The sequence below is a fragment of the Rhamphochromis sp. 'chilingali' genome, assembly GCF_963969265.1.
Source record: "Rhamphochromis sp. 'chilingali' genome assembly, chromosome: 7".
In the NCBI taxonomy this organism is placed as follows: Eukaryota; Metazoa; Chordata; class Actinopteri; order Cichliformes; family Cichlidae; genus Rhamphochromis; species Rhamphochromis sp. 'chilingali'.
This window is the reverse complement of record NC_137934.1, coordinates 25,248,856-25,265,808: the sequence shown is the minus strand read 5'-3', so window position 1 is coordinate 25,265,808 and position 16,953 is coordinate 25,248,856. Positions and strand designations below refer to the sequence as shown.

At 37.7% G+C, this 16,953-nt stretch overlaps 1 protein-coding gene across 1 annotated transcript in view; it reads left to right on the top strand.

Moving 5' to 3' along the window:
• The window catches only part of LOC308400066 (ephrin-A2-like), a 55,417-nt gene extending 39,286 nt beyond the window's left edge, over positions 1-16,131 (top strand). Inside the window, exons 2-4 of the mRNA XM_080887555.1 lie at positions 11,121-11,413; positions 14,112-14,177; positions 15,709-16,131. Of these exons, the coding sequence (XP_080743681.1) occupies positions 11,121-11,413; positions 14,112-14,177; positions 15,709-15,833 (484 nt within the window). The 3' untranslated portion in view covers positions 15,834-16,131. The remainder of the gene's footprint in view (positions 1-11,120; positions 11,414-14,111; positions 14,178-15,708) is intronic.
• The last annotated feature ends 822 nt before the right edge of the window (positions 16,132-16,953 follow it).

The window sequence follows — 16,953 nt, the reverse complement described above, 5'->3', positions numbered from 1 at the left end:
CTGGTTAAGGAGAGAGATAAGTTGGGGCTGGAGGTGCGAAATTCCACCATTCTTGCCTCCCTCAATTGTGATAACCATCTCACACAGGCCCAGAGAGCGGATGTTGCTGCATTGCAACAGCGTTTTGCCCAGCTGTAGGAATCTCACAGAGCACCATTTCGAAAGCCAGCCTGGTCTGGTGGGTAGTTCACTGCCCTACAGGTTACCTGGACATAAAAGACCATTTTTTTTCAGAGAGAATTGACCAAAATGCTGAAAATGGGGGTGATAGAAATGAACCACGTCATGTGGTGTAGCCCCATAGTTCATGTAGTTAAGACAGATGGATCTATACGGTTCTGTGTCAACTAATGCAAGGTGAATGAGGTGTCACAGTTTGATGCCTACCCCATGCCTTGGATTAATGAACTCCTGGAGTGGTTGGGCACAGGACAGTTTTTTACGCAACTGGATTTAATCAAAGGCTACTGGCAGATTCCCTTGACTGACCTCACCCAAAAGGGTGCCCCAAATCTGGTCCAGTGGACAGAGAAATCCCATGCGGTGTTTGTGTGGGTGAAAAAGGCCCTCTGCTGGGAGCTGCTGCTCCACACTCTTAACTTTTCCCTCCCTTTTATCCTGCCTCGAACAGAGGGCTGGGGGCCGTTTTTTCCTGGCAGGTAAGGGGGGGTCGATCACCCTATCCTGTACATTAGCTGGAAACTGACGGAGCGATAGAGCAAATAGAGCACAGTGGAGAAAGAATGCCTGGCAATCCGGTGGGCGGTCGACTCCCTTCACTATTACCTCCTGAAACACTCGTTCACCCTCTGCTCAGATCATGCCCCACTGCAGTGGCTCGACCGCATGAAAGATGCCAAGCCCAGATCACCCAGTGTTTTCTGGCGTTACAGCCCTTTGAAATCAAGACAATCCACAGGCCGAGACAAAAAGAAAAAAAAAAACGAAAAAAGTGTGGCAGTTTAAATAAATATTAAATATCTGATATGAGCCAAGTCAATAGTACAAATAAAATTAACCTTATTTGCAGCCCAAAAGTGAAACAGATCAAAAACAATCTGAAAGAGTAATTGTAATTTTGCTAAGGTACAGATTTTGTACCTGTCTTCCAGAAAGATAATGATAATAATCAATAAAAGGTTTCAGGATCAATATTGTTAAAGAATAAATGTAAAAAAAAAAGGTTATGATAAAAATTGGCACATAATGTTTTTACACCTTTTTTGTTGTTTTGTTGTTTTGTTTGTCTTGTTGTAAAGTAAAGACACACACACACACACACACACACACACAGACAGATTAAGGAAACGACAAAATATTTATTTCATTATATTCCATACGCTGTCTGATGTCCTGCAGCATCAAATTGAACCAGAGCCACTCTGTGCTGTTTGGTGCGGTCCAGAATTTGAATCTGTCCAACTCCAGACTCAGAACATTAAACTTTTCATTACTGCTGGCCAGGCGAGCTATATTGCTGAAGTGGAAAGACTCTTCTCCCCCCTCACACACACTATGGCTAAAAGATATAATGTCCTATATGGATTTGGAAAAAATTAGATATACAGTTTGTGGGTCTAAAAATAAATTTTATAAACTGTGGTCCCCCTTTCTGGACTTCTTTGAAAGGCCCACAACTACTGTTACTGAGTAGTCCAAGGAACCCCCCCCCCCCCCCCTTCTTATTATTTTTTCTTTCTTTTCTTTTATGAGTCTGTTGTTGTTTGTTTGTTTGTTTTGTTTTGGGGTTTTTTGTTTTTTTTCTGTTTTTAGTTTGGTTGGGCAGCAGGCTGCCAATTATTTGTTGTTTTAAGGGTCAGGGTGGGAACAAGATTGAAATTTTGAAAATTCTGAAGCATTTTGTGTTATTGTATACATTGCATTGAAACCTTTTGTCTAATAAAAAGACTTTTGAAGAAGAAAATGTTATTTTTAAATTTTACTATTTACTATTTTAAACTATAATTAGCAAAGTTGTAGATGTTGAAACTATATAAAAGATGTACTTCTGTTAAGCCCACACCATTTATTGACACATACTTTGACAATTGATGATTTATATAATTTAACATTTAAACAAGAAAAAGTAAGATAATAGTGAGAAAAGTAAGAAAATATGGAACAGTTCCTTTTTTCTTCCTACAAAGACGCACATAATCACAGGTCAAAGAGTAAAACCAGACTTATAAAGTTTGTTATTATTTTAAAAACTCTTGAAAAAGTGAGGGTACTATGAAATAAATTGCACTTTTTAAAAGCTACTAAAACCAGAAAGCAATAAATACACTAATAAAACTAATTAAAGTAAATTAATAAAATATCAGATTCTAAATGTTGTATTTAATGTATTGTTCAGATTTCATTTTATTTAGCTGACATTCAGGCTCAGCCAGACAGGATTTTTTGTTTCTAACCTGGAAAAGTTGGGGTTGAGAAAATGGCTGGGCAATGGTCCACTTTGAACAACCCCTCCCACCCACTGTCTTTGTGCCAGCTGTCAGCAGTTGACATGCTCCACCAATCACACTCTGCATTCAACAATAGCACCATCATTCCCCAAAATCCCAGAGATGAAGGAAAACTGGACGACTGTCACTCCTCATCAGATCTCAGGTTCGATTTATGCACAGAGGGCTGTGGTCATTTACTTTTTGTGTGAAAACAGTGAGAATGTTTTTCGGAATTACCCAAATTATCTGTTTGTGTTCGCAAAGTCCAAGTTAATCAAATAAAAGTGCAATAAATTATTGACGTTTATGCGACCCTAATTCCAGTGAGCGAAAAAATGAAATAAATTTTATGGACTTCATGACAGACTGTTACTTAATAGGAGTCCTCGCAATTAATAAAAGTAATTAAAAACAAAATTTGAAATAATGAAATGAATTATTGCATTAACAGTCTAAACTTTTTTATTATTATTAAATGTTATTTTTTCAATACTTGGAAAGAAAATGGAGAGCTTACGTTCATATTTTTAAGGGAATAACTTGAATGTCTAAAACCTCAAAGGAAGAGATTTGAGCTAAAATCACAGTTAAAATAAAAAAATTTTCAAATAGTTTATTTCAAATTATTCTAAATAGTGTATCTAGTCAGCTTTCAAACTTAAATTTTTTTTTTAATTCTATAACTCTTAATATATTTTGGATTTGAAATATGATCTCAGAAATATTATTAATAAAAAGGAGAAAATCTTGAAGCTGTTGTCTAATGTCAAAGTTACTGAAAATTTTGATCATTAATTATTCCGATTATTAATATGTTCGTAAAAAGTAATTAAACCAGAAGCTAAACAGAGCTATAAAAAAAAAAAAAACAATTGTTCTAATCATTTTACTCATGGTAAATTCAACATGTCAGGTTTTGTATATATTTGTGGTTTGGAGATTTATAGCAATTGATTCTGCAGAAAGTTATTGTCATTCCCAGTCACATCCACTATGTAATAATTCTACTAAGAGCTGACTGTGGAATATTTAGTAGTGAGGAAATTTCATGACTGGTGGCATCCCATCACAGGACCACTCAGTCCATTCAAACCCATTCTTTCATAAATGTTTATGGAAGCAGTCTGCACGCCTGGGTGCTTGATGTTATACACCTGTGGCCACAGAAATGATTAGAACACCTGAATTATTTGGATGGGTGAATATTTTTGGCAATATATATAAAAGAAAATACCAGGAAAGTTAAAATGACTAAATATGCCTCAATCTGTGATTTAACCCTGACTCGCTTTCTGCATCACCTGCTTTGGGTCTGTTTCCACTTTCTTCAATTTAATCACATGAAAACATCACAAAATTTGATTCTCAAATGAAAAACTATAACACATGCATGCTTGGTTTATAGAATTATGTTATTAAATATATAACATTTAATAACTTCAAGACTTTTTTAATTTCATGAGTAGCCAATAAATCTCAGACATTTGTTTGCAGCTTTCAATTTTGTTTCATGAGCAACTTTTTTCACATGTAAATTAACTGTAAGACTCTAGAATTTATTTTAATCAACTATAATAATGACACCATAGCATTGCTCCATTCACACCTCCACACTCCTATTATTATGTTACAAATGCCGGCATCATAAATTCTAAGATGAGTAGACAAATACAGGCACGTGGAGGCAGGATAAATAAATGAAAAGCGAGTCTCTATTTTTGTTGGTAAAAGTCTACTCAGACAGACCAGGTCCATCTACCAGGAAAGCAAACAACTTACAATATTATTTATATTTTTAACCAGTTTATGGAAGCGTTTGTTGATGAGTGCCTCCTTTTTATGAAACCAGTCTGGTCAGGGTTCTTATAATGAATATTGGACAGTAGCTGGTGGTGAAATATGGGGTCTTTGCATGGTTTTTGAAGGAGACTAATGTTAGACTTCAAATGTGGTGCCATTTTCCTTGATTTCCTGCAGCATTCTGTGGAATACTGGTGCCAGAAATGTCCAGAATTCTTTGTAGGATCCTGCTAGAATCCATCTGGACCTGGAGCCTTGTGATTGGGCGTACTTTTCAGGACTTCCTGGATTTCACCTGATGTCAGCGCTGTGGCCAGTGCTATTGCTTGACTTTCTGATAATTTATTTATTCGTCTGTTATCAAGAAAAAGATCAATTTTGCCTGTAGATGGGTTCATCTGTAGTAAATATAAAGTTTTTTAAAAGTCCCTGAAGGTGATGTTTATTCTTTCAGGGTCATATAGTGCGTTCCCAGATAAGTCTTTAACAGCTCCTAAAGTCATTTTTTCTTTCTTTATTTTTAACTGGTTGGCTAGATATTGACCTGATTTGTTACCATGTTCAAAATTTTACAACTGAAGTGATTTTACTAAGATTGAGGAAGGGGGGGGGGGTATTGATAATGTCATTTCATTCTAGTTGTGTTTTATGTATTTTATGTTTTATGTATTTTGTTCAGCATTTCCTGTTCCCAGGAGGACACATCGTCTTCTTCTATGATTTGATTATTTCTTCTAATTCCTGAATATGGTTGTTTTCTCTTTTCTTCTTCTGTGATGTGAATTAAATTATTTTACATCTTATCACAGCTTTTCCTGCTTCTCAGAGAACAGATGCTGATGTTCCAGGCAGGTCATTAGTCTAAATATAAAGCTCACTCTTTTTTAAAATATTTAATAAAATCTTCATTTTTAAGTAATGATCTATTAAATTTCCCGTTTTTAATTGGCGGAGTGACCTTCTTATTTACTAAAGTTAAAGACACATGATCGCTGACAGCTATCGAGTGTATCTCAGTGTCTGAAATGTCACTCAACAGTGAGCTGCTGACTAGGAAAAAATCCAGAGTAAGAGTGATGGATATGTGAGAAGAAAGTATATTGCCTATGGTTGGGGTGAAGAGAACGGCACGCGCCATTCGCTCATGTATTGTTTAACTATATTTGCGGACTGACAATTGTGCTGAGCTCCTGCTGTATTGAGCCTGTCCATTTCTTAATTTAGCCCAAACTTGAGGTCTCCCCATGTCTATGTGTGCCGTGAGGCCGTAGTGGATGTGCTGGCACTGAGTGCAAATGTACCTGATCATGCCGTGCAGACGTGTAAAGGTCAAGGGTGCTCTGTGTGTAACTGACTAGGAAAACAGCCGATCGGTGCAGTGAGAGAAGGGAGAAGAAAGAAAAACATGCAAAAGCGATGCAGGAGGGATGAAAGGGAACAGGACTTTGTGTCGCTCCATGATCTCTCTGGGAAACTGGTCGTTTACACTAAAGTCCATTCCTTGTAGCTCCCTGCTGTAACTCGCCAACGGCTCCTTCTGCTGAAATGTTACCGAATTTGGCCACAAAAGGACGCAGATTCCAGACACCAGGCCCATGTTCTTCACGGTGTCCTCCGGAAGTTTCGGGTGGGTCTTATAGTAACTTCTGTGTCCTCTCAAGCAGACTCTGGGATACCTGAAAACACCAGGTTATCTCTCATGCTACGGGTCTGAAGACCGATGGCAGTCTTTTTAATTTTTCATTTTCTTAACTGAGCTGGGTGACTTTCTCACTTAGAGACTTGACCGAGTCTGTAGCATGGTGTTTTCAGTGACATTTCCACCTGCTGCTGGCTGAATTCTAAAGATTCCCTCAGGGATTGGAATTCACGGTTTAGAATCTCGATCAGAGACATGCTCATGTAGAAGCTGGACAGTCGCTTATCGGTTGAATCCAGGACGTCTGCAAAGTCCTTTACCGGTCGACGACGTTGTTCCGGGGCAATCTGCGACTTCTTTGGATAGATATCTTTTCTGCTTTTACTCCTATGTTTTTGGCCTTTTTTTTTTAAATTAAGAAACGAGTGTTTTTTTTTTCTCTTTTCACTACACTTTTAAAAATGCATAGAAGCTTCTAAGCGAAATATGGTGGGTGACTCGACAGTGAGCAATGCCAGCTAACACAGAAATGAACTTTAGTAATCACTAACTTCAATGAGCGATTAGCAGCACAGATTCAACAAAAACTTCTCATGAGAACAGCAAAGCAAACACCGTCATAGTGCTTTGAAACTTGATGTGATGTGCAAGGGGCGGAGCTTACTGAGAAACCAAGGGCATGCATACTAACTGTTTAATGACTTTTAATTAAAAAATATAGCTCTAAAGTGCTTTATCTAGTCGGTAAAAATTGAAAACTGCTATATAAACATCAGTACATTATTATTTATTATGACCTGAAATTAGTTCATCTGGGGAAAGAAACTGGTTGATTTATTTGACACTAAAACGCAAGGATGCCATCTCCATAAAACCTCTCTTCACATGTCTAGATGACATTAAAGCTTGGTTGGCTCGAAACTTTTTAAATTTTAATAAAAAGAAAACAGAAGTGTTGGTGTTTGGACCAAGTGGTCCCTGTGAGTCCTCCTCTGTTGTTTTAGGATCCCTGGAAGTCTATTTTAAATCTGTTGTTACTGACCTTGGTTTTAAGTTGGACAGTGATTTTAAATTGGACAACCAAATCAGAGCAGTGGTGAAGTCCAGTTTTTATCATTTAAGGCGACTGGCAAGACTAAAATCTTTTCTTTCGAGGCAGCACCTTGAAACAGTGATCCATGCTTTTATTTCTTCCCGCCTGGACTACTGTAACTCACTTTATGTGGGGGTCAGTCGGTCATTGCTCTCACGTCTGCAGCTGGTTCAAAATGCGGCTGCACGACTCCTAACAGGAACTCGAAAAAGAGAGCATATAACCCCCGTGCTGGCCTCTCTGCACTGGCTGCCTGTGTCTTTTAGAGTTAATTTTAAAATTCTTATGTTTGTTTTTAAATGCCTACACAGTCTTGCCCCGCCTTACCTCTCTGAGCTTCTTCATCCCCACATACCCTGTCGGTCTCTCAGGTCAGCTGACCAGCTGCTCCTGGAGGTACCGAGATCCAGGAGGAAGCTCAGAGGGGACAGGGCCTTCTCTATTGTGGCTCCAAAATTATGGAATAATTTGCCCATGCATGTTAGAGAGGCCCCTTCACTGTCCACTTTTAAATCACGTCTTAAAACCCACTTTTATTCCTTGGCTTTTAACCTCAGTGAGACTTAGTTTCTTTTTTTAATGCAGTAGTTATTTAATTAATGATTTCACTCTTCTTTTATTTGTTTTTTATTTATATCTCATGTAATTTTATTTTACAGTTCCAATGTACAGCACTTTGTGTCAGCTGTGGTTGTTTTAAAGTGCTTTATAAATAAAGTTGATGATGATGATGATGATGATGATGAATACCTCACGACACAAGAGACGTTTCTTTCTCTATCCAGGTGGACTACTTTACCTTCCCGATGGTCATTACACACATATTTACTGCATAGTAATTCATTATTACATAACCTCGATATAAAACAGACATGAGGCCAGCAATACCAAACAAATAAAGATGCAATGAAGCAGTTTATTGGCTTCAGCATTGACCGGTGCCAAAACAACAAACAAACATCTTGTGTTCCTTATTCCCACCTAACCTAAAATAAAAGGCAAAAAAAGAGACAAATCTCTAACCTATGCTCCTAACTAATAAATAGGAGAAAAAGGATTTCAACAATTCCTCACAATTGCACACTTTTCCTGTAATGACAGCAATCTATGCTAGGATCTGCTGGGAACTACTGATTAATCTTTACAGCTTTGGTAATAATTAGGGATCCAACCAAACAGAATTGCTGTTTAGTTAAATTCTAGTGGGATTACTGGGGATAAAAGGTTTTGGATTCATTTACGTGACAATTTCCATATTCTTTTGTCTTGCATATTGAGATGAAGTAATTTTTCAAAAATCATCATCTTGGAGAAAAAATCACATCACATCTCTCATCACAAAATATCCTGATTTGAGAGTTAAGCAGTCTCAGACTGCCAGCTCTTATTCATTTTGTAATTATGGAACTTATAAAACAAAACTGTCAGAGTTAGAAATATCAAGTTGTAAAGGTTGACTTTACAAAGACATCTGGCAGGAAAACCAGCCATTTTCCCCACTATTCTTAAAGTTGCTGTAATGTTTTTTTCCTAATAATTTCTGATGATTTTTCTATTGGTTTTCGAACCAATTAATCCACTAATCATTGTGGCTTTTAAGATAATGCTGATTATTGTGGTAGTGACCCCAGTGATCACATTGGGACAGACCAAGAACCTTACTCCATTAGAGAGATAAGTGATGATGTGAGAGCTGCAGGGGCACAGTTCGGCGAATGAATTTCCTGCTCTGTGAGCTGTTGGCGTCACCTGATCCTTCAGCTAAATGAGTTAAGCTGCACTTTGCTAATAGTGTTAGAAAAGACAAAGAGGGTGAGGCAGAGGAAAGTTGCCTTCCTCTCTGCAACAATAGCTGCTTTTATGCGCCTCCCAAATTTAATCAGGATTACATTTTGTTGCTACTTTCAGGTGATATTGGAATAATCAGTGCTATGATTCAACTTAAGTCACTGAACTCTGAAGTGGCCCCCTAAAGTGCCTTAAATAATTATAATGCCATGTGTTACAGGTTTGTGAAATGTAGTCCCTAGGTAAGAGATTTTTGCCATTGAAAAGTCTACTTATTTCCCCTTAAATGGTGGCACGTTTGTAAAGAAAACGCATTTTGGGGTTGAACAGCAGAGTTGAGTATGTGGATTGCACCCTTGAAAAAATTGCCAAATCTTCTTTGCCAATGCCAAACAGCTTATTTTGCTATTTACTTTTGTTCTGTCTCCATTGTGTGTCTGCATTTAAATAAACCATACAAGTAACAGATTAAAAAAGCAGTCGTGTTTGTGGTAATGAATCATTTCAGTTCAATTCAATTTTTTTATATAGCACTAAATCACAGCAACAGTTCCCTCAACGCACTTTATATTGCAAGCTCCACAATAATACAAGATCTGTGATCATCAATATGTGATTTGTGACGGCTTGGGGTTTTTTTGCAGCACAGTAGCTCTACATTGAATCATTAGTTTCTTTTAGTGATAAAGAAGAAGCAGTGTCTCTAGACTTTCCTTCAGTCTGCATAGATCCTATTCACTAAAAGCAAGAAAAGCCTGTAGCCTGAAATGCAAAACTAAGATCAACTGAAGGCTTTTCAGGACGTTTTTAGGACACCCTGATAGTAATGAACTACAGTAGTCCAGCCTAGAAGTAATAAATGCATGAGCTAGTTTTTAAGACAGGATGTTTCTAATTCTTGAGATGTTGACAAATTCAAGAAAGCAGTCTTACATATTTGTTTAATACGTGTATATAAAGGACATATCCTGGTCAAAAACAATTCCAAGATTCCTCACAGTGTTACTGGAGGCCAGGGTAATGCTATCCACGGTAAGCATCTGACTAGAAACTACATTTCTAAGATTTTTGGGGCAGAGTACAATAATCTCAGTTTTATCTTAATATAAAAGCAGAAAGTTAGAGGTTATTCAGGTCTTTATGTCTTTAAGACATTCATTCAGTTTAACTAGGTGCTGTTTTAATCTGGCTTCATGGATAGATAAAGTTAGGTGTCATCTGCATAGCAGTGAAAATCATATGATCATATCGTATCATATGCCCTAGGGGAGCATGTATAATGTAGACAGAGTAGACAAGGCGGAAGAATTAAATCTCCTCCTTGCATCACTGAATCCAACAACAGTTTTTGGTGGATTTGCCATAAAACTGATCACCTGTGAAAAACCACAAAAAAAACCCTGAGGTCTCCACACTTCACTTGTCTCTTGTCTATCTTTAATGGCATGGCAAAAAATGCATTGAGCCTTGTATTTCTCTAAACTACTTGCAGTAGGAAAAATTAATCCTAAGGCTCTCTTTGATACAGTCAACAACATAATTTCTCCTCGAGAGTGCCTTGGGTGTCTCCCAGGACACTGATAGGGACCTAAACCTGGATGTTTTTTGGGGTTTTTTTTTTCAAGTTTTTATATTGGATACTGAAATAATGAAGCGTGAATGATTAGCAAATTAATTGGTTTGTTATTTGTTTAACAAAATATTTAATTTAAAAATGAAATATTACCTTTTTTTTTTTTTAATTATTAATTAAAAAAAACTTGTTTGCTCACTGTTTAATAACAAAATGTTCTGATACAGTTATTAAAACTTTACTTTTAAATCCTCAGTAAAAGTATTTCGAGTATTCAAAATACTGTCCCTAAATATGTTGATTTTGAAATCTTCAGACTGTCCCCATTGTGTTACAGATTAAAGTTCGAAAACGCAAAGACTAAAAAAGAGTGGTCTGTTTTGTTTGTTGACTTGTTTATGGCAAATTTTACAAAAAAAAATCACTTAACTATAACTCACAGTTTACTGAGCCTGATTTAGACAACCATTTCAATGTTTTTTTTATGTGTGTATGGAACAAACATTTGTAACTATTTAATACTGAACATCTAAAAGAATGTTCAGATTTTAAAATGCAAGCCCACAAAACAATCTCCAAAAGTTGATTAAATCAGTAAATAAACAAATAAAGTTTGCTGTCTAACTGAACGCTTAAATGAGGCTTGCAGGTTGTAGTTTCACCGTTACAGCTCTGTAAGTCACGTATTATTCATGTCACATAAACATGTATTCTGGATTCTGTGTTCTTATCTTCTTAAATAAAAAAAGAAATGACCAAATGTATTCTCTTCCTCAGGTTTTTTCAGGGTGATTACACAGTGGAGGTGGCAATCAATGACTACCTGGATATCTACTGTCCTCACTACGAGGCGGCGGAGTCAGCCGTGCACATGGAGCATTATGTGTTGTACATGGTGAACTATGACGGATACATGTCCTGCGACCACCACAGAAAAGGTTTTAAACGCTGGGAATGTAACAGACCACAGAGCCCCAATGGGCCACTCAAGTTCTCTGAGAAGTTTCAGCTCTTTACACCCTTTAGCCTGGGCTTCGAGTTCAGGCCAGGACATGAGTACTACTATATCTGTGAGTACATAGCAGTGTACATACTGTCTGTTTTATATTGCTAAACTGAATATTACTACTTACCGTGTTATTAGGGTCAGGCTCGCTGTGCAAGCTAGATTGATTCCTGCTTGAAGTTGCCAATTTGAAACTATTTTGGAGTCTGAATTATTATTTTTCTGGTCAGATCAGCTGGAATGATTTACTATCAGTGACAGGAAGAATCAGCTGTTAGCTTTGGGGGAAAAAGGCAACTCTCAAAAATATTAATGTAGACACAGATTTTCCTTCCTGTCACACAAAGAATCATACATCCAGTCTTAGTCATGTAACAGACTGGTTGCTACACTGAGTAAATCAGAGCTTCCCAAAGTGTGGGGCCCGCCCCCTAGGGGGGGCACAGAGCCATTGCAGGGGGGGCGAGGTATGAAAAGGGGAAGGAAAAAAAAAAAAAGGCTTGGACACTGCTAGCACGGGGCGCCCACACAAACGCAAAGCAGCAGATGAAGCATCGCTGAATATGTTTGCAAACCAACTTCATTCTAAGCCAAAGACTAGAAAATATGGTGAAGCATGTCTGCCCTTTGGCTTCACCTGCACAAGTGCCGAGGTAGGTCTCCTCATCAGAACTGGTTTTCCCTTCGTCAGGAGCACGCGCTGGGCTCTCCAAATCACGGGACAACCGTATCCCACATTCTTGATTTTTAGTTCACAAACACTTGTTGTAATGACTAACTACTCCTGACATTTTGGAGATGTTAGCTCTTTATACAGTAAAGTTACAGCAGGATACAAATAACATCAGGCTCATCCTGCCACAATTTGTTCCCCCTGTCTAAATCACAGACAAACAGTATCCCACAGTTTTTCATGTTTTTGAACCTATTTTGCACAGAGAGGCATTTTTTGATTTGATTGCAATGTTGAAAATTATTACACAGGAAAAAAACAACTACACGCAAAATAATCACACCGTGACGCCTCTGCCTTTCTAAATAGAGGGACAGTAACTGCGTGTGTATATGTAAGGTGTAAAACCTGAAGATAGAGACAAAATACTGTTAATATGACTATCTGCCATTCTGCAATTCATCTCATGTAAACAATAACGTAGCGCACAGCGTAATGTGAAAAAAAGGCACATACCTTTGACGTTGCGTGACGAACTCTGTGTTCCTCGTCCACACATAAACGCAAAAAAGGAGTTTTAAGAAATCTCCGTTTTCGGTGATTCGAAATGCCGTTTACGTGTGGACGAAACACCTGCGTTTTCAAAAATACCCGTGTAGGTGTGGACGTAGCATAAAAGAGTAGTTTATTTTATTACTACCTGTAATTTATTGCAGATTACTTTTATTTGCTTAATTATTTACTAAATGTTTGAGGTGTGAAATAAACACCTTTAGCTCTTCATTAAACAAGAGCTCAGGAACATGTAACAATCTAGGCCAACATTTCCTTTAGCTGGATAAGATGGAGGTCTCAGAGATAGTCTAGAGATACAGTGGGGTTATTCTTAATTGCCAGTGTTGGTGTCGTTACTATCAATGTTTGGATTGATCTGCCCACCTCTACTTTGTAGTGGCTGAGGCAACATGCTAGTAATGTTACTGCTGACACACTTCCAACAGTGCAGCCACACTAATAGTAATAAAAATACTATTTTTTTTTTTTTTTTTTTTTTTTTTTTTTTAGAAAAGAATAAAACTAAATCTATAGCGGAGTAAATATCCTAAACATATGACCTTACCTAAAAATAAATTGCCTTTATGTTGTGGCAGCAGACCAATGTCAACAAGCTAGTTTTTTCCCACATGTTGCATTACCTTGTGTAATTGCACTACCACTTACTACAGACATTGGTGAAAGTTTGTAATGGTCTGTTAATTTAGGTTTGAAACTATACAAACAATCTTAACTGACATTATATTTGATTATAAATAATTTGATTATGACATCATTTGATGTTAGCTAACATTAGCTAACTGAGCCTTACGTATGTTTCATGTTGCTCGATAACCAGCCGACATACCAGTAAAAAAAAGTTTAGTTTTCAGATTGAAAAAAGCAAAATCCCTCCATGGAAAGGTTGTTGTCACACTACACCACACACACACCATTAGCTCTATGACGCCTCCATATTCAACATTAGGAAAACTCAGCGGATACAATTTCCACTACTGGGCAGGGTTACAACAATGCAAATAAATAATCCACACAAGCACTTTGAAAATAGTTCAACAATCTTGGAACAATTTTTGTGATGTATTGCTTCTGCTTGTGGGATTGCTCAAAAGCCAAATAAAACCCAGAATGACAACAGAAAAGCTTTAAAAAGGAATTAATATACTCTGGAATGGTGGTGCTCTGCTCTCCAGTGCTGCAACACTTGTAACCAGGATATCATGGAAAGGTCATCTTAAGAAAACCTTTTCTCTATTGTCACTGGAGAATTCAGCATGAGAGGTTTGCAAATAAACATCTAAACAAAGCAGTTTCCTTTGGAAACAAGTACTTCAAAGTTAAAATATCAAAAGTATTTAGAATCTGCACATGCCAACGAGATTGACCAAAAACGTTTTCATGACCTATGACTGGAGAAGCCCCTGGGGGATTTGGAGCAGTCTTCTTACTAACCAAATCTGGGGTAAAATGTTTGTAGTTTACCTCATGACCATAAATTCTCCATGATTTTCTATGGCCTTTGTTTCCTTTGTAGCATCACCGCATCCAAACTTGGGTAGGAAGCCTTGTCTGAAGCTAAAAATCTACGTCAAGCCAACAAGTAAGTTTCTTTCCTTTTTTCTATTTCATATTGTTGTATAATTTTACACCTCTTCTCCCTGATTTGACTATGAAAGTAAAGAGATTTCTCGATTACAATCACAACACACCATTGAGTTATTAGAAAATATTACTGAAGTACTACTTGAACTCAGTGGAATATTAACCGAACTCAAGTTTCATATTTAAAATGCAACATGTACACAAGCTCACTAAGCTGCTATTCTTTCCTCTAAAGCTCAAGATGTGAAACAATTTAAAGTGCTTTAAATTCTGAAATTGTGGGGGGTAGGGGTCGTAACAGGGACTACGCTACGTCGGACTGGACCAGCTACAGGGGCCTGGCTAGCTACGGGTTTTTCAAGGGTGCAAAGCCTGCTCTCCAACTTATTGATCCTGGCCTCCAGAGCTGCAAACAGACTACATTTATTACAAGTATCGTTGTCACTAAGTATTGTTGTCAGAGAAGTAACGAAATATCTGACACAATGAGCAGGGAAGAGCAGGAGGGACAGGTGAAGAGGCACAGGGAGTAAATACTGTCAATATAATTAGTGAGTGAATCAATAGTGAGTGAGTGAGCACTTTGGATATTGCATATGAAGATTACACTATGAAATAAGACCTTATGTATAAATTTTTAATCAAATTGGCTACACAGATAAGCTACACAAAAACAGCACTGTGCCTTGTAACAGGAACAGAAAGTGATACTCTACCAACACCAAGGCATATAGAGCCGAAACCAAACAAGGAAGTGCTTAACTACCTGGTATAACTCAAATGTGCATCTTAAAGCAAATAATCTGTAAGGTGGAGAGGAAAGGCCATCTCACTAATTAGGAAAATCTTGATTTGGAAAAAGCGTTAATTTCTCTGTTTTTGAAAATGCCCTCCATAAAACTACAGCATCTTACCATTCATCAGTGGAAAACAAATAAGAGCCCCAGGTTTCTCTTCAAAGTGAGAGCTCTGATGAGCCAAACATTCCTTTGATCTGAACTAGTAATGACTTTATGAATTTCTTCACAAAAAATGTAATTATTAGAGAAAAAAAAAATCAGGGCCATCTCATATATATATTATTATATACAGTAACTTTCAAAACTACTGATTTATTTTTTTCAGTATTTACTTTATCCAAACAATCAGTGTGTCTATTACACTCCAGTCCTACAAAACCACTCAAAGACGCCCTAATTAAGGCTTTGATCTTAAATATAATCAGTCTTTTGCTATCAATGGGCTGAACACAACAGGCCTTTAATGTGCCAGTAATTAACCCCTTACTTAAAAAGCTATCACTTCACCTAGCTTCTCTAAGCTAATTATAGGCTAATCTCTAACATTTCTTTTAACTAAAAATAATTGAAAGAGTAATTGTACAACAGCTAGACTGGACAGGCCCCGTCCCCACCCTGATGTACAAAAATTGGATGGATGGAGGTCTGTGAATAAATTAAAACATTTTGTGATATGTTTACTTGCAGCTCATATTAATTAATGTTGTTCTGATGTTAACTCATTTTCAGATGATTCAGTGTACGACTCTGCGGAGCCCTTCCTGACTGACGATACCACTGGTGGCTGCAGCCTTGCTTTGCCGTCTGCCATGTTGCTCACCCTCCTTCTCATACTCCTCATCTCCTATTCATAGCAGCTTTCTGAGTCAGACCAAGCACCGCCCCATCGCCGCTACCACTCTGAAGAAAACTTGATGAAGGAAACTAATGTAGCTTCCTCTTACTGAACTTTGGCCTTTACCTCAATAATACTCAAAGGCTCGAACAATCAGAGGAGGCAAGAACAGTGGTGGGGGGAGCTTGAGGCTGCATATCAACTCTGTGTGGAATTTCTGGGATCATCCCTGCTCTTCTTTTAATGTTTCTGTCAAGCTGTCATATAAAATTGTGTTACAGATCCACAAGTCAAGACATTAAAGGATCTCATGTTAACATTTCCAGGTTCCATCTCTGAATATTGGTGCATAATGCTTTATTTTTAAAAACTGTGAGGATGATTTATTGTATTTACATCCAACAGCCGCTTCCTGAGTTTTAGACATTGACTGAGATTTATATCCTGCTTAAGACACTAGAGATCTTGTCCTGGTGCATGGTCAATAGTCCAAGTAAATACAAGGTCATAATGACCAAAACTAGCAATATTGCCTTACAATGAGCCATGACCTCAGTTTCACAATCAACCATTGATCAGTGGCATAAGTATCAATCACAGCTAGCTAGGAAAAGGCTGCAAAGAGAGCAATACAAGATGGTGAAAGATGTGCTCTTAGGTCTCTTCCTCAGTTGAGCAATGGTCGCTCACTTTTCACTTTTCAATGTCCTTGACTACCTGCTCAAGTCTTCCTCTTTGTCCAGGATGTGCTTATCCTAGTCTGTCTAGTTCAATGAAACTGTGCACCTACCCTTGTTGCCACAATGGTGATTCTATCTTTACAGAATAACACGTGTGTCTTCCTCTTCTTCATGCTTGTATTGGATGTTGGGGGCTTTGCATTTCTGAGGCAGGCTGCAACTTTCATCTGAAGTTGCCAACCACAAAAATTGTTTCACGATGCATATTTTATCCCTGTTATTAGTTACACTAGCTGGATTTGTCTTGCCGTGAAAGCTCAACTCTTTCTTAAGAATGGCTTTCCCTGCTTGAGAGAGTTGTCTGTCAGATACATTCATCACCCACTAGTCAAAGTGCTTGGTGTGAATTTAGCATACATCTGTCCGTTTCCACCATGCAGCAAGTAGCTCAGACTTCTG